General features: G+C 31.8%; 1 protein-coding gene across 1 annotated transcript in view; it reads right to left on the bottom strand.

The window, feature by feature from the left end:
* Window positions 1-4,350: 4,350 nt before the first annotated feature.
* LOC125070945 overlaps window positions 4,351-26,424 on the bottom strand; it is an 84,947-nt gene continuing 62,873 nt past the window's right edge. The window contains exons 6-9 of the mRNA XM_047680970.1: window positions 11,784-11,811; window positions 11,451-11,535; window positions 5,416-5,595; window positions 4,351-5,141 (exon numbers count right to left, since the gene is read on the bottom strand). Of these exons, the coding sequence (XP_047536926.1) occupies window positions 4,930-5,141; window positions 5,416-5,595; window positions 11,451-11,535; window positions 11,784-11,811 (505 nt within the window). The 3' untranslated portion in view covers window positions 4,351-4,929. The remainder of the gene's footprint in view (window positions 5,142-5,415; window positions 5,596-11,450; window positions 11,536-11,783; window positions 11,812-26,424) is intronic.

The following is a 26,424-nucleotide window of genomic DNA, read 5'->3' as shown; positions in this document are numbered from 1 at the left end:
TTAGGTGCATGTGCTCGTTTGTGGATTCCATACCTAATATTTAGTTTACTTTACTACTCGATATCATACCTCGATAAACTTTTGACCTGATGTGACCCGAAGATGAAGATTTAAATCGTGGTTAGGATCAAAAACAAAATTGTAAAATAGGAAGGAAGGTAGGAAGGAACACAGAAAGTTGCTAGTTATTTTACTTGGTAGTATAGCTTTGTGCAAGCCCGTCTGGGTAAGTACCAACCTCTTTTCATATATTCTACCGCGAAATAGTATAGTATTGCTATGTTCCGGTTTAATGGGTGATCGAGCCAGTCTAACTACAGGCACAAGGGACATACAATCTTATTAGTTCCCATGGTTGGTGGCACATTGGCGATGTAATGAATATAAAATAAAAAACGAACTCGTACTCCTATGACTCGAAGAGTATGTGCTTGTATTGTGCATAGTATGTACTTGCATTGACACTTATTTTTTTACAAAGCGAGGATTCATACATGTGTTCTGCGTTCACACGCTCAAGCCCAGTGTGCGGCCAACTATCGATCTTAGGATAAGAATGACAAACAAGTTTATTTCATTATTGTTTATTTGTCTTCAGCCTTGACTGTACATAAAGATAGCAATCTCTGTAACATAATAAATACTTTTATTAGTGACCTCCTTATATTGTTTTTCTTTGAATCTCTGAAATTGGAACGTGTATCTTTACTACTAAATTTATAGTCACTTACTATTTCATAGTGTTATTATTTGCAGTCTAGGTATATAAGTGTAAATTATATTAAAGTCTGCAGTCTGACGGTAACTTGTGTGAACTGAACACGTGTATCCAACACGTCAAAAAGGATTATCGTAGTCTTTTAAAATATATCGAGCGTTCCTCGATAAATGAAGTAAGTGATATCGTAAGTGAATCGTGTAAATACCTAATAAAAAATATTATTATAATGACATTATTGTGGAGTTTTTTGTAAAGTATGATATATGAAGCTTGTCTTGACTGGTTACTATGACCTTTGCTGAAGACAAATGACGCTTTAACTTATAAAATGATACTGTACGAATAATGTTAATTATACATATTTGCTTTATAGGAGTATCATATTATTTTCAATATTGAGACACACGAAATAAAACATCACATATCACCTCATTGGCGTTTATTTTAAAAAAGTTACATACAAACATTCATATTGACGTGAACGTTTAACTATCGTGACACACCTCCACTACGCACCTCTAAGTTCTTATTTGTCATTACGTTTTGTTAGCACACGATGTAACTTTTGTTTTAGTCGAATTATTTAAATGGAACAAAAATATTAAACTATCACAGATACTAAATTAGGAAAACGTATGTATACCATAGAGTAAGTACAGCATTCGATATTTCTAGAATAGAAAAAAAAAACAATTCGTCGGTGCTATAAGTTTACCAGATAATACATGAAAAATAAATAAATATATCCTTAGTCTGATTTCATATTGATTGTATTTTATACTGTTTACAAGTCCGCTGCTTGGTATTCTTCTATCAATAATACTATAGTCCATTTCAATGGTAAGAAGAGGAAAGACAAATGAACAACTTTGTCCTTGAAATGACGTGACCTCATTGGTCGAGATCTAAAATAATCTATGATATTCATTTTATAGATTTGTGTAAAAAATGTGTAATGGATGGCGTCGAAGATGTAATCGGAATATAAGTAGTGGTTATAAGTAAGGGAATTTATGTGATAGTTAGATAGGATATTAAAAACAATAACTGCACGGAATGTGTAAATCTAAGTTTTGTTAGTGTTTACTCATTCTGCCATTGGAATAGGGTATAAAATTATACTTCAGATTCATGATGTATTGAGGCGAGTGAATATATTTGTGAAGTAGGTTGTTTGAAGTAGAGTTATTCGCTTGAACGCGCTAAACTCAGTGACAATAACAATGCCTTGTTTTTAGCTATGACGACCTATGACTCTTAGCTGTAACTTGATGCGAGTGACATAAAGCGAAGAAACTAATTTAAAAAATATAATCTGAATATAAATATATTATATCAAGAATTCAAAAAGTACATCGTGTGCTAATTATTGTTCTATTGGATATTCACTAATTGCAATCGATGTTTTAATCACTGGTATTCTAATTTTTTTCTTAAATCTATTTTTATTTAACTTTAAGTATGAAACACGTTTGGCAACACAAAGGGTATTAATTATTACACTAATAATTTAATTCTCTCTATATACTTATTAAAAATACCAGTGATTATATTTTTATATAGATTTGGCCATACAGTTTTTTTTTATTCTGTGACGAAATAACAAAATGGCAATGATTAAATCGAAAAACATCAAAAAGCGAATACGAACTGTACCGACAAATCTAGACAAATGTCAGGCTAAAAGGACTTCCTAATTGAAATCAATTTTAACGAACAAAATAAATGCTCACACATAATTCACTTTGCAAAATCAATTTGAAAAGTGCTTATTACAAAAATACTTATTGTGACGTAACCAGCGTCACACTTTATTGCTGCCTAATATATTATTATAATCATTTTAAGGTAAAAATTTATATAAAAAACGAAGAAAATATTTTACACGTATTTTAAAACTAAATATGTTTTCATATAAATATTATAAATAATTCACTCCCGATAGTCGGAGAATTTCAGTTGTTGCCATTTTCAATATATTTTTTGATTAAAGAACACATTTAAAAAGTATTATTTCATGATCGTTTTCGCGCCACTAACTTTTAAAAACACCTATCTTATCTAACATACTCATAATTACACAGTACGCTACTAAATCTATAATTTCATTGCAAGATTGCTCTCTATAATGTAGAGTGACTAAGTTAATAAAGAAATAATATTGTAATATATTTTCTAAATAATTGTTCTCAAAGTTCTTCAAAGGCGAAGGACACATAAATAGAAAAACTGTGTAAGTCAATAGACATACATTTAAATGCACAATGGCAATACTACCACTATACATAATACCAATAAATAAATAAATAAATATTGGACAACATCATATACATTACTCTGATCCCAATGTAAGTAGCTAAAGCACTTGTGTTATGGAAAATCAGAAGTAACGACGGTACCACATACACCCAGACTCAAGACAACATAGAAAATTAATGAACTTTTTCTACATTGACTCGGCCGGGAATCGAACCCGGGACCTCAGAGTATCGTACCCATGAAAACCGGTGTACACACTACCCGACCACGGAGGTCGTCAACCTGCCAATACCAGTATACACATTTCAATACAAATGTGAAATTTTTGTTGAAAGTTATAATTAAAGTAACAGTTCGTATTGGGATGAAAAAGAGAAGTATTCTCCACTACTCCATTGCAGTTTGAAGTATCTCAAAATTTTCACCGATGTAGAGAGAAATCTTGCAATGCAATGTTCCGCAGGGTCAGGGTTACATTTTGCGTTGACCGTGCCTAGGATTTTACACAACACAGGTATTAGGTAAATAACGTTAGGCAGTCTTTGGGTAGGTCGGAAGATTTTATAGCGACTAGATATAATTATACATTTGACAATAATTTTACTAATACCAACTAACTAAATCGCACATTTAGAAGATTTTTTGGAGCCTTAAAATTTTAATTATAATTCTGAAATCGGATCGATCTTTATTCCCAATTTCACATATGTCTTGCTTTATAAGCTTCCTTGAAGTTTTGTTTCAAGTTGAAACGATTGTAATACTGAATATTTTTGGTTTAATTGTATCAAGCAATATTTAAATAAACCATTTCCAAATCACGCTAAAACTTTGCTTCAAGAGTAGCAATGGCAGTAAGGACCAGCCCTTTGACCTGTTGCTTCGTATAGAATCTTCTCATTATAAGAAAACATTCCAAATTTTATGCAAGGTTTTAAAATTAAAAAAATATAATATCGAATGGCTCCAAAATGTGCGGGAATTCTTGTGTTATCCTACCGACCAAAGTCTACGTACTAACATCGAATTTATTAACTTACATCTATAATATGAAATTCCAATAATTCAATGGATAATAATTATTATTCAAATATAATTGGTGTTATAGGGGACAAAGCGATTTACTTAAATCTATATATTTAAACTTAAAAGTTTCATTTGTTATTTTGTTTTGTGCGATTTTACATTTATATTACCATTTATGTTTGTGTAGAATACGAAACGGTTGCTTCTTAAGCATTACTTTACCCTGCATTCGTACACGTAAAACTCTCAAAAAATTTAAAAATATATCTTTTGATATATTTAAAGACTTAAAAAGGTACAGAATTGCGAATAAACTATAAAAAAAATACCGTCTCAAGGAAAACAGTGAGAAAATATTACAATTATCCAATCCCATTTTTTACTGTGCTTACAAAGTCTATGTCTAATTGAACATCGTCTAAGAATTGTAGGCCGTATAATAAAATACGAGGTTCTAAAGGTTTAATGGCTACATACATCTTCTCTAAAACAAACACAGTTACCTCTAAAGAGCATGCAACTATTACAGGAATCACTTTCCTATTAGTCAATTCAATAACGTAGGTACTTCTCTCTCTGAAAATTGTTGAAATATAAAATTCATAAGACATTTTTTTGTAATTGTAGTTTTATCTCAATTGTCGCATTCAAATGTTTCTTCCGTGACCAGCACATGTACTTTCTTTACCTAATATTGAGCAATAGTATAGCGTAATACTTTGGAACCACGTTATAATTCAACCATTTTATGACGATTAAGAAAACATCAAATATTAGTATTGGTTATGTCAAACGGATATATGTTACGCTAACAAATACTCGCGAGCTTTATCAATGACTAGCCGTCTCAAAATTTTCCACCTTCTTTGAATTCGTTGATTAAAGGAAATCAGAAGACCGTACGTATAAATAATTCGATATCTTCACATCATGAAATCGCCACAGTCGACTCCGAAGTCCCAGTCATCTGATGTTGTGGCAGCGTCGTCGTACTCAGCGAGAGCTTGTTCGTAGGCCGCAGCTTCATAGGCTGTGACGCCATCGAGCATGGAACAGGCTTGGGAAACATTGGTGTGATGCATGATGGGCATCGCGTGGAGTGCGAAGTCCTCTCCTTCTTGTGACCATGTGAGACCTGTAACCCAATTATTTGGAATAAAATCTAAAGGTACTTTGATAAATTGATTGTTCGTGCTAAGATTATTTTAACAATTATTCGACATTAAGATATGTATATACAATACATACATATTTGCTTATGGCAGATGGTCATGGTTACTGATAAAATTAACATAATAAACATGTATTATAAACACGTACGACTTTTAGAGCCCCGTTGTAGCTATCGTATCAATTGATTTATCATATTATTTGATCATATTATACATACATATACATATTTCACTTACGTCCACTCCATACGCCGTTGGGCAAAGTGACCCAGCCCCATCCCTGGCCCCAAGCCAGTTCGTGGTCCAGCTGTCCTGCCAGTGGTACCTGTCGTTTGATCACCGCGACAAGACCGCGACCGTCCAGTGCGCCCACTGCGTTGCGAGACGAACGCGCGTACATTTCAGAAGATGTTGTTGCTATAATTTAAACATAACACACTTTGAATGTTCCGTACACTGTACCATCAAAATGTTAATAAAAAGGTTGGTAGTATATATTTACTATTTGGTGCCTATAAATTATATATGAACAACTTGTTGTGGGCCGAGGCTTCGCTGCTTTTTTGTCGTTAGTTGAAGGTATAAAAAGCCTATGTCCTTCCTTAATGTTCGAGCCGATTAAATACTACATTCCATCAAGTTCGGTTTAGTGGTGTGGTTTTGCAGTGAAAGAGCAACAGACAGACTAGTTACATTCGCATTTATAAAATTAGTATAGATAACAGAAAACTGTTATTCTTTGGAGTAGATCCGGATCCGTAATAAGTATTACGGTTGGCAATCCAATCGGAAATCCGTAGCGAGCTAGACTAAGGGATAATGACTGATATAGTCTGACTTATCCGTTGGTAAAAGTAGTCTTCTAGCCTTGAGAGATTACTCAATTAGTTTAGCATTATTTAAAAGAAAAAAAATCGTAATTTTTTCACATAAAAAAGTTATCTGTCAATTTAAAGTTAGTTATTAATTGTGAAATAAGAAAGGTCGCCTGGATGACTTCATTGGCTAGTCTCAAGAGATACTAGCTAACTACGATGGATATATAATTATAGAGTGCACAAGTATGAGTGCAAATATAATTAAACCCTTTATTCCCTCACACTCATAATCCGATTGGACAGCGAATCCGACACGGCCACTAATAGTTCAAAATCAAATTATTCTTTATTCAAGTCTTGTTACAGTGTTAAGTTAAATGTCACGGTTTCGGAAAGAAGATTCTACCGAGAAGACAAGAAACTTACTATAGTTACTCTTTTCCACAATTTAAATTACAGAGTATGTCAGTAGATTACAATTAATTTTTTATATATCATGCCTAGAAATCAATAAATACTAAGTCCACGTTTGTATATATAATTTTCATTATAGTCTTAATATTAGTGATAACTGATAACGTACAATACGTTTTATTATTAAAATCAATTGGTGTAAACTTCCTTTGACATAGTTTCTTATTGAATTCATTTATCATTATTATATTCGAAATTCGTTGAGTTGTATAATATCTCATTTCTATTCGTGAAATATTATCTACAATGATTTAACTACACGTAATTGGTTGGCTCGTTCCTTTGTTTACGTGAAGCTGAACGTCACGTAGTAATCATAGTTAAATACTAAGAATTTAATCTATCTCGAGCTTTAGGTATTCCAGGTGTTAAGATAAACTAAATTGTACGAGATTGTGGTTAGATATCTGAATTTCTGTGATTAGGATTTAGATATTATCTTATATAGGTTCAAATGTTAAATTCTGTTTATTTTGCTATTATTTTAAATTCTAGTTTGTAATAAGGTAATAAGATCCTTTAACGGCGTCCTCTTTAATGGCAGGCTTTGATAATTTCAATGGATTTGGGATGGGTTTTTTCTAGGAGGCCTGATTTTTTTTACCATTTAGCTTAGAAGCTTTTGCCCACTAGCCCGCCACAGAGAAGTGGCGGTGGGTGAATACATTGACGTAAGTAATAATTGGTTTAATAAATATTATGTTTCCGATTATATTGTTGTACAGAGTAGGTACCGCAGCTTGGCGGTAGAAAATATGGTGAACAGGAATTATCTAAACAGATTAAGATATCTGAGTAATTCGCCACCACAGGTAATATAATTTCTACATAACACAGTAAACGTAACATGCGTACAACTAATATAGTTAAAACTTAAGTTTAGTTTGTGGGTTTGTTTCGTAAGTAACAAGTATCTGAAACTTTTCAACGGCATTAGGCCATTGAAAAGTTTCAGACAGTGATCACCGTTCAATAAATTTTCAGTTATGTATTCAATTTCCTATTGTATGAAAATGATAAGTATGGCAACGTAAATAAAAGGTAAATAATAAGACTAAAGGTTTGCAAGAATAAAATATTAAATTGTTCAAATTTTATACAATATTTACTTACGTTGATAAAAAAACTGTGATTTGATAGTGAGAGTGAGAATAGAATAAAACCAAGCTATATTACTATAGAAATATATAAAAGAAAATCAAAAGAAATATATAAAACATAACATACGATATAAAAAAAAAAACTTAAAATATTTTAAACATTCAAATGTTTATTATCTCTATTGAGTTTTTACTACGAAATGAAGAAAACATCAATGTACTGTTGGGGAATGTATAAAATCTTAACACTCAAATATTCTTTTTAAAATCAGCTTTATTTTATTCCTATAAATGTTTTACGCCACCAAGTTTTTACTTTAAGTGTTTGCAAAGTTTCATTTTGATCAATTTGCCACGCATAAACTTACAGGAGTAGTTCAATGAATCAAAAATGCATAAAAATATTTATAATTATAAATGAGGAAATAACAGTTTAATCTTGTATTAAATAGTTAAATGAAATTAAAATATAATAATACCAAAAGTATATTATTGATACCGAAGCGAGTAACAATTTGTTATGTCTTGCTGAAATTAAGTATTGAATTTTGTATGCATTCAGTGTCGATTTTAGTGGGGGGTGCGATGGGGCGACGGCCCAGTGCGACAAATTTTGGAGCTACCTAGCTTCCCTTGCTGAATACTCTCTATTTTATGCCCTACGACTATCACATTAGATAGGGCCCCAGAAAGGTCAAAGATGGCCCTGGAACCACCCGGACCTTGCGCGAAAAGGGCAACGAATGCTCATCTAGCCAGAGGCGCTTAAAGCCTCACCTACGCATTTTCATATCATGAATAATTACAGGTTTTTGTATTAATTACAAGACCTAATTAAGGTTTCGCTCATAACTTAAGGAGAAGCCATATAAGTGGTGCCCTTTAAAATTTTAAGCTAAGTAGTTTCACAGGTAAGGCATGGGCAGCTGGTAAATTTTTGCAGATAGTGTCTGCTGTGACCCATAATCAGTCAAAGAGTCATCAAAATAACCACACGATCACTGAACTAAAGCAGCTTAAGGGACTCCTCAACTTTTTTAAAGAAACACAAACGAGAAAAATATGTAATAAATTTTTAAAATGTCAAAAGGTCGACGATAAAGCAAAGCAATATTTCCTCTTAGTGTGGCCAATTGCCAATTGCAAGAGTTGAACTGTATAAAGTTATATTATTTCTCTTTATCTCTAATTATATAGCAAAGTCTTAATTGTAAACGTGTGAGGTCGGACGATTATTATATATGAAGGTTTTCACACGAAGGATTTATACGGTCTTAAAGGTACATACATCTAATTAGAGCGAAGTGGTAAAGTACGTAACATGATCTACAAGGGACGAATTAACGTGGCTCCGGCTAATGACAATAATTAAGATATACGTAAATTTTAGATGGATTTTAATGGCTAGGTAAGATACGTATAGATCTTTATCTATCTATGGAATCTTGACGTCATTTCGAATAGATGATTGAAGTTAAACTTCTCTAGATAAGATTAAAATTTCAAGATCAATTTCATGTGCAACATTTTTGTACACAGCTAATTCTGTAATTGTTTCACTTTACTTAAAGTAAATTCTTGTCTCACGTTGATTTTCGTCACTTGTATGCCGATTTCAAAATTCTTAAGTTTAGGGCAGACGAGATTCATTAAAATTGCGTTGATAAGAAGTACAAAAAAAAAGACAATAATTATAAAGTCGTTACCATTATAATTGTTGTTGTTATAATTGTTGTTTGCAAATAACAGACTTAACAATATAAATAAGAAATTATTTGAAATGATTTGTTCTTTCAAAAAGGAATTCTAAATTTGGCTTTATTGATGAACCATAACTGAAAGGTTATCGAACTTGGTTTATACATCGAGCAGTTTCTATCCACTAATCTGAGCCGTGACTGGACAGCCGTTATAGGTTTGCGGGCGCCAAGTCTGTCGTTTAGAAGTTCTAATCTTAATTGCAACCTCTGATAGCCGCTTCAGATAGGACCGTATTTAGAAGATCTCCATATTATAATCCTTGTTTTAATACCAGGGGGCTTTATGATCGCTTACTAATGACTTAGGTTATTCGAGGCTTTTTGATATAGAGAGAGATCGTATGAACGGATCTAAATTGTAATGAATATTATAATATATAAATTTAAACGATCGTAACATTTAATTTGCAATTTGTTGTTATAAATTATGGACACGGATCTACTAATAAATTAGACGTAGAGAAATTAATCTTGTTTTTTTTATTCTATTGCATACTATTTCGATGTCTTAAAGAAATCAACAAGTGCTGTTATGTTGAAACTCACTTTATATTTCATGCGCGATTTTGTTGCATCGTTTGAATTATTATAATTATAATAGTCGGAAACCACTCATGAAATTTCACGATCGTGTTGTGCACGAGGTTTGTGTGACTGTTTATAGAAAGCTCTAGATCTCATTTTTCATTTTTATGAGATTATTTCCTTATATTTCAATAAATATATCTTGTTATACTAATCGATTTATTATATTTCATTATGCTTCAAAAGACTTTCGCTTTCTTTTGATCTATAATTTAGATTAAAACTTTTACATATTTTACTTTTATTAATATATCAATGTTTTTATTAATAATCAATGTTTGTGATTTTTTACGACCATTTGATCGTGACTTAATTACATTTACATTATATTCCAGTTTATATGTAACGTAACATATTACTTTTATGAGCAAAATAAAGAATATATACAAAAATGTATGCATCACACCCTCGAATCCATAATACTTACAGATACAGAATTACGGACTCAGCCTTTTTTTATGATGTAAAATTATTTGTTTTAAGCCGTAACGTAATATAATTTATTATTATTTGCATTTTAAAATATAGATCAAAGTTGATTAACGCGAAATCTCGAATCGATTTGTCGTTGTTTGAAGCGTAAACTCGATTATCGGTGATTTTAGTCAGTAATCTAATAACTTTACAGCATTTTATTTTGCATTAAAATATTCACAACGATTATCTAGGTTTATTATTCGAAGCATGAATAGGAAAAGACAAAACAGTACCATTTACCATCTGCTTGTCAATTGTACGCCTTTTTATTTGTTGTTTAAAAGCAGTTGACGACTGTGTTAACAAAAATATATACATATTATAAATGAGAGTAGATTTTGTTTAAATAATTTAATTTCGTGTTTTCTCATATGTTCATTAATCATTATCGAATTTCCACCAAAAGCTGGTCAAATTGTGATATTGAAATTATGTCGTATTCAAAACGTACCAAATTTAACAAAAGAAATGATTATATCCTTTAAATTGGACAAAAAATTGGTTCCAAACATAAAATATTATGTATTTATTAGTTGTACATATTTGGTACACAAATTAAATTAACTAGATTCCAAAGTATCAATTTAAAAATATAACATTACTATTTTTTTTATTATTTTCAAAATCGAATGAAGGCATTTATTTTAGGTGATGTTATTTATTTTATAATTATTAGAATACAAGACATAATAAGTTTTTCTTATAATATGATAATTATTCTGGCGTTCCTGAATTATACAACATAGGTTGACACAAAGTTATTAGTCATTTTTTTTTAACGCTGGCAAGTATTTCGAGAAGTGTCAACTAATAATGTGATCGTTAGTTACAACTTACAACACATCAAGCGATTAATTGAAAATGCTATCTTCATTTTGCTATAAGTAAGTTTTTAGCAATAAATTTATTTGGGATACTAGTTGTTTAGAAAATATTTGCTTTGTTTTTTGTTATTTTTATTATATTAGTTAAAAAAAGTAATTACTTCATTGTTGAGTGTTAAGTCGATGTTGCTACTAAACTATGATATAAAAATAATTAAAAACGATAATACGTACGTCGTACTCTGACCGTTGGTCTTTTGAAAGCAGTACGGAGATAGGGCATTGACATCACCAGCTCGATGTGAGGCGGCGGAGGCAGCTGAAAATTTTATAATATACATGAATATAATATTATTTTCTACAAAACGTAAGTAAATAAGGTTAGTCTTCCACCGGATGTACACGAGATGCATTGAAAGTGTACGGAAATGTTGTTACGTTCCATCATCCCACTACTCCGTATCTTTATTTATTTTAATTAAGTTGTATTGGCTCACGTGTAGTATGAAACTTGTGTAGGTTTTTAGGGCTGGGTGAAGATATATCCAAAAATTCTCGTATACTTACAGTTTTTGAGATAGCTGCCATCCATTCCCTTTGTAAGCAGTAAAATAATATTTATGTATTAAATATTGTATTGATATTTAAAAAATATGATATAGGTAGGCGGACTGACAACTGAGCCATTTGATGATCACAACTGACCATAGACAATGGCGCTGTAAGAAATATTAACCATTCCTTACATCGCCAATGCGCCATCGACCTTGAGAACTAAGATGTTAGTCCTGTAATTACAAGATCAATAAATATTTTCTTAAATTCTCTAAGAACACCACATATATGGAGATACCTTTATTTTAATAAATAACTATAATCTGTAAATTATAGTCTTTAGTTTTGTTGGATTTTATTAATAATAATGGAAGAACTTAAAGTGTCTATCAGAGACAATAAATTAATATTTGCTATTTTTCCTAGAAGAGATAAAAGTATATTAGCTGTAATATTAGTGACACACTACCACGAGCAATAGAGTAAGTCATGGTGACTCACTGCTGTGCATATGAAACTGCGATTCTAACAAAAGAAAAGTTGCCAACTTTTCTTGATCGAACAATTCTTTAATTCTGAATAAACAAATATTGATAAAATATTGTGTTGTTAAATCTTTTTTAAATCTTTGTTTATCGAGGATAACCCATTGACGATTTAAAACAGCTTCTAAAAGCCTACTCGAATAAAGTGTATTAATTTGGTTTTGATTGATTGACTATAAATGGACTGTACCACAAAATCGCACAATTATCGTATTTTTTGACATATTTATTAATTGCAAAATATAAAAAAAAAAGTATATAATATATTTTAAATAAATATTATTGTATACACGCAACAGAGTCTGACCTTTGATATACAGGGCAGGCCAGTGCAATATACGGTATACTAACACCTCTGAGCCTTTAGAACGAGTCAAGGGACTCCTATTCAAATAATAAATGGTGTACGTCCTCCGGCTTGTCACAGTTCGGGCAATTGGGGTTTTTCCCACGAGAAATCCCAAAACACTTTCTGTAGTTATTTATACAATATTTATCTTGAAAATATATGGAAATAAATACTTGGTGGTAGTGCTTTGTTCAAAAGTCTGGGTAAGTACCACCCACTTACCAGATAATCTACTAGTAAATAGCAATACTTAGTATTTGTGTTCCAGATTGAAGGGTGAGTGTGCCAGTGTAACTACAAGCATAAGGAACATAACATCTTAGCTCCCCATGTTTCTGCTGCATTGGCTACAGGAATATTTAATATTTCTTAGAGCGCCAATGTCTATGGGCGGTGATGACTTCTTGTCATCAAGTGGCCCGTGCACCAAATTACACCATTTATAAGAAAATTAATAAAAAACGGTTAGTATATATTAATGAATACATCAGTAAGTACTATGATATATTTCCATACGTTGGATACAATTACCCTTAACCTAAATTTATTTGAAAGTATACAAAAACAATTTTATATATATTTAAACGAGACGAGACCCGAAAGTTGACGTGAGATAATCGCGGATGAAATCAGAGATAATACACTAATATTATAAATGTGAAAGTAATGTCCGTCTGTTTGTGACATCTGTTACCCTTCCACGTCTAAACCACTACATCGAATTTGATGTTTTTTTTTAATAATGCTTGAATCTTAAGAAAGGACATACATACTATAGACTATATACTTTTTTGTAACTAACATCTACGATCGCCATCCCTAATACGCAGGCGAAGACGTGTCCAAAAAATTGTGTCTTTTATAGTTTGTTATGTTTCATGACGTACATTTTTAAGACTCAGAATGAACTTCACGACTACATCAAATTATCTTCCGACATAGAATATTCGAAAATATTAAAGTCTTTGTTGAATTTTTGCGTTGTTTTATTTGTTATATTTTTGTGTCTGCAGTTTCTTTGGCTCAATCACCCTTTAAACTGGAACACAACAATACTAAGTATAGTGGTGTTGTGTAGGGGTAGGATAGGAATGTGATGAGTGGGTGCTACCTATCCAGACACACACAAAGACCGACCACCGAGACGATTCTAGTCTAGTTAGTATATACATTTAAAATCTGTACACTACGCTTTTTAATCTTACGCCCTTTATTCAAAGGTTGTCTGGCAGAGACAACTTCTCTAAATGATAACATCGCCTTCTAATTCTTTTTTCTCTAAAACCACAATAAAACATATATTAAGTATTGTATTCATATTATATAACGTATTTAAGTTACAATAAAATATTATAGAGATGTATAGACTTTTCTAGCATCTTCATTAACCACCCGACGAAAACTAACTCAGAAGTAACGAGACATTAGCTTGTCATCGGTCGTATGGTCAAGCAGCGTTGGTCGATTAAGGTCACTTAAGTCATTTTGATTTTACTTGATGTTATTTTATTATTGAAGTTTGCAGTATTTGTTTGTGATATTCTTTTGTGTGATACCTCGCTTCTGATTGCTAAATATATACCTATATTATTGAATAAACTGTACTTTTTTTTAAATTGAGCGTTTGAATAATTTAACGCGGATCAATTTAAATTATTTTAACAATAAGTAATAGTTATGGTAAATCACAAGATGCATATTTGTAAATACTAAATCTTCTCTTTGGAAATGTGAACGAATTTAGAAATCTCTATTGACCTTGTCCTGTGGAGGCTCCGGTGTTGTAGGCCTCCCCAAACCCCGGCCCAGTGCGTAGGTTAAATCCTGCAACTAAATAATAAACAAGTCCCGTTCGATTGGTCTGAAATTATTCACACGCCCAAGAGTGAGTCTATTTTGCAAATATATCTACAATCTACTAAGTATATTAAATATCGTAAATCGTTCTAAATAAAAAAAAAATACTTTTTGGAAGATTTTTTAAATGTTATATTTATTTAATATATCATCATTCCGATAGATTAGATTTTAATGAAAGTAAGCTTGGTTGGCTCTATTCAATATGTGCCATAAGTGTACTCCAAAGTATGCCCCGGAGCGAAATATTGAATACATTTCATTTCGTAAAATGAAATGGTTCTCGAGGGATGATAAAAAAAAACGTGTATCCACATACAGTGTCCATGTTCACGATATTGCAGAGACATTAGCTTGTCAAACATAAATGTATGTTTATATTTGACGTCAATGAAAGAAAATCTGTTCTAATAGTATAAATAAACGGATACGTGTGTTTGTTGGTTAGTTTATAGGCCGGAGAATGTCAATGTACTCGTTTATGTTATCGGATAATTATGCGGCCTGGCGCTAAAAGCACCAAAGTACATTTCGAGTGAAATGTACACCACATGTTGCCATTTGCTAAACCATATGAGAATTTATAAATAAATTTATGTTAAAACGGCATAAGACAATTTTACTTATTTTATTTATTTTTACTTCAATACTTTATTGACAACCACAAAGTAAATGGAACAGAAAGTGGACTTAATGCCTGAAGGCATTCTCTGCCAGTCAACCTTTAGGTCAAACAAAAAACCATGAAGGCGGTAATTAATAATTGTCAATACATAACAATATACATACTTATATATAAAAAAACATTTACATACATAAACTATAGTATCTACAAAATAAATACTGATCTATACTATCTATAGTGAAAACATATAATTAATTAATTAATAATAGTGGCTCTATTAGCCATGAAAACTAGATGCTTCTATTAAGTCATGAAAACTAGATGCTTTCTGATTGTGTGTAGACGAGTCTTAAAACTAAATTTAGAGGAAGGTTTTCTAATATGTTCGGGTACTTTGTTGCATAATCGGCGAAAAGAGGTTTGAAAGTTTGTATGGAAGTCCGTCATATTTAAAGTTAGAAACGAAACGAAAACGAAAAAATTACGTAGGTGCATATTTAAGCGTTTCTAGATATTCTACCTCTAAGGGGTGAAATAGGGGTTGAGTTTGGAAGTCTGTTAATTTTTAAGCTTATAATAATGTGAAACTTTATTAAAAAGGTACAAGGTTAAACCTTTAAAATGGTCAGAGTAGACCTAAGAGAAGACTGTTTTTCGCATGGACAATTCTATGTAGCCTGTTCGAGGATGAGCTCGACAAGCAGTCTGGTGATTCTAGCGCACGAAAGTCAAATCACAAATGAGGTATACAAAGAGATCTTAAATTAACGTAACATTTTAAATTAATCTGTAACTTAAGAATATTCCACGCGAGCCTAGCCGTGGGCTAGTAGTTGTAAGTAGTATAAAGTATAATAAACTTAAACCCATCCCGACTTCGCACCGGTGCAATTTCTTATTAATGAAAAAGAGAAAAGCGCGTAGTAAGAAAATATTTCTTAATATTAGTACCTAGTTATTTTATATAGTTAAGTATTCATTATTGGGTTAAAGGATAGTTACGTATGTCATAAATTAGATATATATTTATGAAAGATCAAAATTTGCTCTCGATTTATAGATTCTTTGGGTATTTTTAACTGCAAATGTCAAAATTATATTGTTCAAAGTTAATCGACCTTTCTTTTTTCTCGCTGGAAAAACGCTTTACGCATTTCCCCCACGTGGAAGTGGGGGGGGGGGCGCTTTGTCGTACTCGCCGGAGCCCGGTGCACCGGAATACCCGCTAAAAAACCAGCGGTACCCTCTCCGTCATTTCGGCGGGCGCCACGGGATCGCTTTCGCATGCTACGGCGACAAAAGTTAATCGACCTTCCGTGACGCAGCGAATGATTTATTTGGTTGGAAACTATTTGAAAAAACCTTCTAAAGTATATTCGAATGTAAAAAATACAATTTTAATCTATATTAAATTTGCAACCTCAAACTTATCTAGTAGATAACTATGAGGTTTGCTAGTGCCAACGAGGAAGATTTCGCGTAGCATATCAAAACGCAGCTAAATTAATAATCAATTAGATTAGTATTTAGTTTTTTTTTAAGTCAACAATAACTCAAGCACGACAAATAGTTTTGCGCGTGGACTAAAGTCTTGTCAGATTTTAATAGGAAGTCGACTAGAAGATTTGAGAAATACAAATTACTTGACGTAATTGAACTTAAATTAATATTATTTTCAAGAAGAGATCAGGAGATGATGAATTCATCTTGTCTTTTAGCCATCTTTTTTCATTTATGAATAAAAAAATCAAATTAAAAACCCATCTTTGAAATAATCTTTTATTAAATGGCATCCCTTTGTCTTCATCTCTTTAGTCCTGATGTTTAAAGATTCCACGAGGGTTTATCTGCTTATCTCAGAGCTTCCCTTCATTTGTATGCAAAGAGCACTGTTTGAAGAACTCCTTAAAATTGTAAACGGCGTTTTATTTCTGTGCAATGAAGGAAACTTTTATTTCATTGAAGCGGTTGAATTAGATGCAAATTTAATTAACATTGTTAAAGTTTAATAAGTATAAATATACAGTGATTACAATTTTGTTAAAACCAAACCAAAAAAAAAACAAAATGTAATGTGACGTGACTCTTTGCAAAGGAACTTTGCGATTACATTGACACTGAAGTTTAATTTTAAACTTTATTCAAAAGAGCATTTAAAATCATATCGTTTTTTTATATTATAAAAAAAACTTACGACATGAAAATATCTGATTGAAGATCTTTGACTTTTCGTAAATTAAAAAAAAAACAGATTATACAAAAAGTTCAGTATATAAACATGACTAAACATACGAGTTAATTACAAAATTCAGAGGTTCATTTGCGGAGGAACAACTTTTGCGTAGTAATAATACTAGCAGCATTCCGGCGCAAAAAGTTTGAATAAGTACATAATGTAACGACCTCTATTTTTTTAAGCAAACTATAATTTATTTTACATCTGTGAGCCATCAGCAGTCACATACACAGAACCGCATACTAGTAACTGTATAACATATACCTATTTACAAGAATATTAAATTCACGCTTGTCAAAATCAAAATCTAAGACTCACACATACTAGTAACTATATATCTATTTACAGGAATATTAAATTCACGCTTGTCAAAATCTATGTCAAAATATAATTTGTTCAGTAGGCAATTTGTATATGTCGCCGCGAATATTATTTAGCTGATAAAGGTGTTTTTATTATATTCTAAAAACAATTATTGTAAATGTTAAAAATTATTGTATGATTAAAATACGGCCGGTACTGATTTCTCATATTAACTTTGTGATGAATCAGTTCCGATACTTTTAAGAATTTTTTAATCGTGTCAATGAATTTTTGAAATTAATTATTCAGACTAAATTACTTGTAATTATTTTCATTTAAAATTACTAATTGTTTTATAAACAGAATTACCTAAAACATTTTTCAATTCAATGATTTTACAACATCCGTTTGTTTAATGATAAAGTGTTTTTGTGGTTGACGTCCGCCTCTGGTGGGGCGGACGATTTAATAAAAGAGGGTTGATTAGAGTGCAAGGCACACTTTGCTACCGACTTCCGACGAGAAAAGATTGTAAATAAAATCTATGTTGGTTAAATAAAATTAACTATTCTGAACTACGAGTATTGCTTGTTTTTGTTAACACTTCTTTACATTTCAACAAATACCATCGATATCTTAAAGTTGCTTTTCAGTATAAACATAGAATTATTATAACTATAACAGAGCCGATTACCAGAACAAGGTCAGCGGTTCCGTGTATTTTCAAAAAATAACTGCCTATCATAAATTCGATATATGTATATTTGTTGAAATATATATTTAATGAAAAATAGCGTCAAATATTAAGTTTATGTCATCTGTACTAATAAAACATTGCTTTGTACGTTATTTCGTAATGCCTACTTAAAACCTCTAGCAATATTTTTACATAAAACTTAGACCAGAATATGCACCGCGCTTCGAAGTAAGTTTTATATGATATTATTTTATAAGTAGTTACAGTTCATAGTTGCACCTACTTTAAATATATATATACCTATATATATAATATTTAAAGAAATGCGACGTTATAAACTTATTTCAAGAAAAAAAATAACAGAAACGATACAACAGTTAGCGAATGTAAACTATTATGATTAGAATAGATGTAAAATACAGCTAGCATAGTTTTTTTTTTTAAATTACCAATTTTATTTTGTACCTGAATATTTTAGTAACATCAAATGTGGTCGAAAAGCGCACTTATTAAGCAATCAGTAAACATCCTATTTTTAATAAATAATATTAAAAAAATAAACGACAATTGTCGATGTTCACGATACAAAAATACCATAAATATATAGAATAACTAGCTGAACCTGCGGTTTTACCCGCGCGAAATTTATAAAACACAAACTTTCAACTACCGTTTTACCCCCTTAGGGGTGGAGTTTCGTAAAATCCGTAATCCGTTTCGTAAATTTTTAGCGGATGTCTACACCCTATAAGATAAATATGTATGCAGTGAAATAATTCTAATTATAAAAGTGACTACGTTTCTTGTTGGCTCTCCATGGTATGTTGGAGTCAATTACATAAGTTTGTAAATTACATTCTCAAACAGACCAGTAACCAGTTGTATATTTACGTTAAACTAATTTGCAAATTCATGATAAAAGTATCCCAGCGCCAAACAGAACGAGGGACGTTTTGAATTTAAGTTTCTAATTAATTTTCCGATTAACTTACAACAAAGCATGAATATGTATGTATATATATTTTAATCGTTAGACCATTTTTTAAATGTTATAAAATTTGTATTGTATCTTGTTCATAAAAGTAGAGGCATTTTTAATAAGAAAGTCGAAGCCGCACCGCAGAACACGAGCGTCGAATGTCAGAATTTGATATGCGACTTTGACTATAATAAATTATACAATTTATAGGATACACGTATCAAAATGGCGTATTATTGTAAGTCGGTTGTCAAAATTTTACGAGTGAGATACGAAATGAATTCTTACAGAATCACACTGATGGTGTTGTTACCTCACCAGTCGTATTACTGTGGAAGACGTTTGTGTGAATCTTCTGTCTCTAAAGCAGCATTTAAATGTTGTACTGCTGAACTTTTCTCCTTTTGAGGAGCTGGTTGTATTTATTCTACCGCTGCTCCAATGCAAGTGCTCTTTGGTGCTCATGAAATTCATTTTTGTAATAAAATTTAAAATATTGACAAAGGATACTCTGATCTCATCAGGCATATACACCACCTAGAAATATCGAACCAATCTATTGAATTAGGGAAAAGGTCAATAATTAGTTTTATTATTTACTGCACGATGTAAATCTTTATTGAACTTCAATATGACGATCTCGCCGTTATTTTTACTCATAAAAAACATACTGGACGAGCTAGGGTAGACGATGCATTAAGAAAATAATGAAATTAATAAAATAACGCCACATCGAAATTCGATGGTTTGCATCTCCATTAGCCGATTCTGTATTGTTTGGAGTCAGAGATATGTATGTGGGCAAACACGTACATATAAAAAAATATAACCACAATTCTATAATTGTGGTTATTGTTCTTTATTGTAACTTCATTCAATTTTTGTTAAATAAAATTGGATGTTGAAATTAAATAAGAAGACAAATTTAAATCCGTCATTGTCAAGACCTAACGTAACTCAAGTGCTCCAAGACATTCTCGTTCATCAGGACGGTCGAACGCGGCGTATTTATGAATGCGTATATTCGCAATCTTGAGTAGAAATGTTAATAATGACCTGAAATTAATCTAATTATACGCGTAACTTTTTTTATAAATAGATTTAATTCTTATTATTTTAAATATAATTAAAAACTTATTATATACAATTAAGAGATATCCACTTTCATAAAAAATAGTATTATGAAAGTAGGCTGAAAAGTATATTATTCTTAAATTTTAATTCGTTACCAAACACCGCGTATTTCGATTGCGCTTAACAATGTTAAAGTTTCATGTTATTTATTGTTCGTGTCGAGCTTCGAAACCGCGCAATTTGTCAGAGCCCTTAATTTTGTTTCAGCTCAACGCCCTAACGGTCGAAGAGTGTCAGATATGATATAGTGGCCAAAAATGAAAAATATACTTCATGCTTCCAATCTACAACTAGTCTTGTTTATTTATTCGCAAAACAGCGTTTTGAAAAGATTTATCGTATATACGTGTGTAAATTGTTAAGAAGTTGTAAATTGTTTTAACATTTTTAATCTTTATGGAAAATTGGTATGGTGGTGATAACGTCCTCATGAATTATTTTGTCATGTCGATTATGTGCACTTTAAATGCAGAGAAGCAAAATGCCAATGTATTGCAGTGCTTGAGTGCGTGCGCAAACATTCGGTACTCTTCATTCCCTCACCCTGATAAATCGATAGGACAGGACTGACACGACCGGAGAGCGTTCAGATGCAGGAGGTGCAGGGCCAATGGCTTTACGTGCTTTTTAAGGCACGGGAGTTAACACTTCCTTGTTTCAAACCTCAGATTGCTATTAAAAATTACTGGACAGAAATACCCAGTGAGTAACTATATATTGTACACAACCCAATGTTTGAGCTGATGACATCGAGATCTGCAGACCGATGAGCTACTAATTTCACTTTAAATTAAATTATTTTACAAATTAACGTTTTGGCGGCTTAGTGATACTGATTCTTACCGCTGACGATAATTTATTGTAATCTTTATATAATTATGTAACTTCTGAGAGGCTGAATAGATATATTAATTTTATGGAGATAATGGTTCCAGATCTGGAATCCGACAGATGGCGCTGTAAAACTACTCATCAAGTATATATCTATTCACTCACGATGGCGCGCCTCTCCACGATAAATTATCGGCGTTTTAATAAAACTAATGACTGAAATTCGACGGTAATTAATTTGTAATAAAATATTAGATGCGTTGATTCGAAAGATGCGGAGGAAGAACGAGGCTCAAAGGGACGATACCTAGTCACTATTACAATAAAAAAATCAAATGTAAAAAAAACCTGTAATTTTATCTTTGACGCGACGTCATTGGCAATATAAACGTAAACTATGAATGTTGCAAATTAAATATTATGTAGATAAACGTGTACGTGTTAAGCGTATAGTAGTGCTTAATTTTAAAGATACTCCTGAGCAAAGGCCATACGTTACAAATAATAATAATATTTTGGACCCAAAAAAGAAAATAACAAGATCAAATCTAGTATCGATAGATAGAACTTTTAGATTCGCTAGTAAATTATAAAAATAAAATTGATAACCTTATAAGTAAAAATAGCTACAGAGAAAATATTATATGTAAATATTAAAGAATTAGTAAAGGCACGAAATTTATTAAAACAAGAAATTCCATATTCTCTTGTTAACATTAAAAAAATATAAACCCGACGCCACGCTCGATATGACGGGAAATCGCAATCAACATATTTTGGGCCACCGAAATTTCCATAACGGAAATGAAAAATTTGGTTTTGCTTTTTTTTAACACAGCGTAGTCACAATCTAAATAATAATGTTAAGAAATATTCTTGTTTATACTTTTAGAAATGGTTGTTTTTTTAATTTATACAATATGAATTCTATTTTGTAAAATTATAAATCTCCTAGATAAAATAATCATATAAGGAAACAGATATATTTTTATTTGCTTTCTAGAAATTAAACTTTATCTTGGAAATGTTTATCAATGATTAGTGTTTATATTCGTTCAATCGACACTAACAATGTTACTAAATCAAGAAACTTACAAACGAGACGAATGAATCATTAACATCTGACCTGTTGAATATCCAATCCGAAATACCGAAACCAGCGATAATAATATTATCACATTTCATAATAAGATTAGCAAGGAACTGAGCGAATTTCATAAGGGATTTTGTAATAGGTCCGTGACTTGCGATCGTTGGGGTGAGGTGATGAATTACACCCTCCTTTGGAAACAATCGCCTCGTATTGCAAGGCCTCGTCCTTCCACCCAATTATTATAAATAATGAGATGAGATCCCATTACCATGCCAGGGATGGGCAAAGAATAATGCTGGTAATTTTAAATGATAATTCCATAAAAGATTGTGATGCGATAGTATGATATATTGGTTTTTGGTTGCGTGCTCAAATTGCACGCGAAATATCCGTATTCATGAAATGTTTTTGGTGAATTTCAGTAGAATTAATAGTACAGTTTTTCCAATATAACGTAGGACAAAAGATATTATTGATTTGTGCAGTAGAGTCACGTCACACGAGTCACTACGTCAGTAAACTTTTAAAGAAAATAAAAAAAATGGATATCATTATTATTAATAAGCTTATATTGTATATATATATATTGTTATCTGTTGTATTACCTCTTTGCAGCTAGTTTATAAGATTGCAAATTCCGACTCGTAAAAACGAAGACGTCTGTGTAGGTGTCACCTACTGACCATAATATATTCTACACCAAACATCATTACTTACTATTGTTGTGGTTTGAAGGGTGAGTGAGTATGTACAGCCACAAGGGATATCTGAGTTTCCAAGGTTGATGGCAAGATTTCTCATATCCCCAATATATGAGAATTTTTATCTTACTTCTTACTAATACTATAAATGCAATAGTTCGGATGTGTGTTACTCAATCACGCCAGAACGGTTAAACGGATCGGAATGAGATTAATACAGAAATAGAAAATAATCTCGAATAGTACATAGGATACATTTTGTCTCTGAAACATGCCAATGCACAAATATATGCTGCAGTATCTCTCGTTCAGTTGAGTTCGTTAGTCTCCATGGAGAATGAACGCTAAAGTTACATGACAGAGTAAGTAACTTTATTAAGTAAGTAAGACTGTTGAATCGTTACTTTATAATTCATTTATAATAGTTCTACGTGAAAGTGAATTTCGAAACCCACATTAAGCCTTTTTCCGCTTTTATACATCTAAATGCGCAACAGTTCACAATTGTATTCGAAATAAATAATAAGTATGGTGATATTTTTAAAACTATTAACGACATTAAAATACAAAAATAAACATATCAACGAGTAATTTTGTTCTATGAAGATCTTAATAATGTATGTGTCAACATTTGGTGAGTATTTTTAAAACATTCCTATTTGATACGAGATTAACAAAAGATAACGAAAGTAAGATTATAAATATTATACAAAAGCCGAAGAAAAATTGTGGAGAAACGGAACAATTCTAATTTTCACATCAATAATTCATGCAGCGTGACTTGTTAAGGGATTTTTGTAGTTGAACCCATATCGTCCGACCATCGTTCAATTGTAAGCAAGTTAATGTGCTTTGACGAAGGATATCTGATCTCGGTGACAGGGGCTTGGAGACAAATAAACTGGCATTTACCGCATGACGCCATGACCTTTCACAATTTAGTACAACCTTAATTAATTATATAAGTGTAATGATATTGTTACAATATTTTTGCGCGTCACCATATTAATAGAATTATAAACTATCTAGTGATATGAATTTTTGACACGGTTATGTTAAGAGGCCGTGATATTAAGATTCATTTAGTAATAAATATATAAATAATAAAAAAAGTCCAACAAAAAATCTTAGAATCAGTCCGGAGTCGGAAAGTGTGAACACTCCCGTGCTTCGAAAAGCACGAAATGCGTTTTTTTTTATGTCATAGGTGGCAAACGAGCAGGAGGCTCACCTGATCAGAAAGTGACTACCACCGCCCATGAAAATCTGCAACACCGGGGGGCTTGCAGGTGCGTTGCCGGCCTTTAAAGCGTTTAATCCTACGATTGAACCTTTTCGGGTCTTGTTAGCCATTGCCGTTCCAAAGGATTATAAGAGTGAGTTAATTGAGAGTGCACCAGTGTTTGCGTAAACACTTGCGCACTATAATAAGTCCTGGATCGTGAATCTGAAGAAACTTTTTACCATATGAAGCTAATAAACATAGCATGTAAATATTGAATCTGATACTGTGGCATTTAATTTAAGTCTATGTGATTCAAAGTTATGATTGATGAGAATTTATATTACATTAAGTACAAAAGTGGCCTAATTGATTAAACACGTGGAATTTAAATGCGATTTCTAACGTTGTTTTATTATATATTGTGTTCGTGTTTTGTGTTAATACATTTCGTGATCTTTAGCCGGAACCACAGATTCAAGGAGCATAACATCTTAATTCCGAAGATTGGCGGCGTATTGGCGATGTAAGGAAGGGTTAATATTTCTTGCACCAGTATCAGTACAGTATGGGATGACGATGATATAGTGGTCTATTTGCCAGACTACAAATATAATTATTAAAAAAAATTGTGATGAAAACATCGTGGAGAAACCTTTTGTCGTATGGAATTTAGCTATATGTATACATATTCACGGATCCGTATCAAGGTGTGTTGGATAATGATTCTGAAATCCCTTTCTCCTCTTTGTTAAGGTGAGGCTTCTGTTTAGCAGTGATACCTTTAGGAGCCGTTACTTACATTAATTTTGTATATTTATTTTATAAGTATATAAAAAGCAGGATTTGCATGTAACTTCACGCGAAATAACTAATTTAATTAATGTAGAACTTTATCGGTATGATAAATTATAGTCTTACGAGTTATGACGTCAACACGGCCGGAGATAAAATCGCTCGTTCGGGTGCTTTCGTTTGCAACGCTAGCAAATATTTATCAGATACATCAAAAGTTTGCACAAGAGATTGTAGAGCTTAAAAAGTTTCATAGAAAAGTTCGCGACAGTATATATCTCATTTCGGGTTACTGTAGCAACTTTGAAGATAAAGTTATTTTGGTGACAATATATTCATTTTTATCGACACATATATAGTATGTACTTTGAGGCTTTTACTTAGATACGATACCAACTTGGGGTTCGATTTTGCCAGAAAAAATTAACTATGGCGTTTCCCGTGCGGATTTACAAAGAGCTATAATAAAGTAGATTATGATTCTAAAGTATCTCTGGCCGTATTTTTCATCAGACGAAGCTCGTGACGGTTAGCTCGAATTCCTAGACTATGTTTTAAGCTGTACCTTCATTAATACAAAATCGAATTCTGAGCCAAAACACATTTTAAAAATACAACTTAAAGGATAATCACCTTCTTTATTTAATGTTGGTTAAAAAGGCATATTTTTGTTTCTCATAATGTAGGCGATTTTTTACGTGATTAATACAAATAACTCTTCTTGTTTGTACCATCTTCCAAAATCGGAATTTATTTTATTACGCCTATGGTAACAAGCTGCCTAACTCTATATAAGTACACGTTTAATCAGGTAACCTCTATCGACCGGTTTTTAAGCTGACATATAAATCCCCAAGCAATTGATATTTCACGTAAAATTTTTCGCTACGAGCTTTACACTGGAACTGAAGATTCTTAATAGAGCTTTTAAATATCAAAATGTTTGCTATCAGCATCCAAACGTTTGCAAAATAGGTATCTTTCACGAGATTCCCTTGCGATTTCTATCCATTTTTGCGTGAATGACAGCTGTTGAAATCATAAGTATAAAAAAGCTACGTGAAAAAACTACTTGAGAGGAACAAGGCCTTTGGGCAATATGGGTTTGCATTTACTTTACTTACGGATAATATTTTTATCATAAAATTAAATATATAACTTATGTTGTCAATAATTCTAATAATTTAACTAATTTATATTAACGATTTATAGAATTAACGTTATTTGAATACCTTGGAACCGAATCAATTATTTTATAACAATCCTTTGAATTACTTTAAACTGGT

The sequence above is a fragment of the Vanessa atalanta genome, chromosome 18, assembly GCF_905147765.1.
Source record: "Vanessa atalanta chromosome 18, ilVanAtal1.2, whole genome shotgun sequence".
NCBI classification, from domain to species: Eukaryota; Metazoa; Arthropoda; class Insecta; order Lepidoptera; family Nymphalidae; genus Vanessa; species Vanessa atalanta.
Note: the sequence above shows the minus strand (reverse complement) of the source record. Positions and strands in the feature narration are given on the sequence as shown.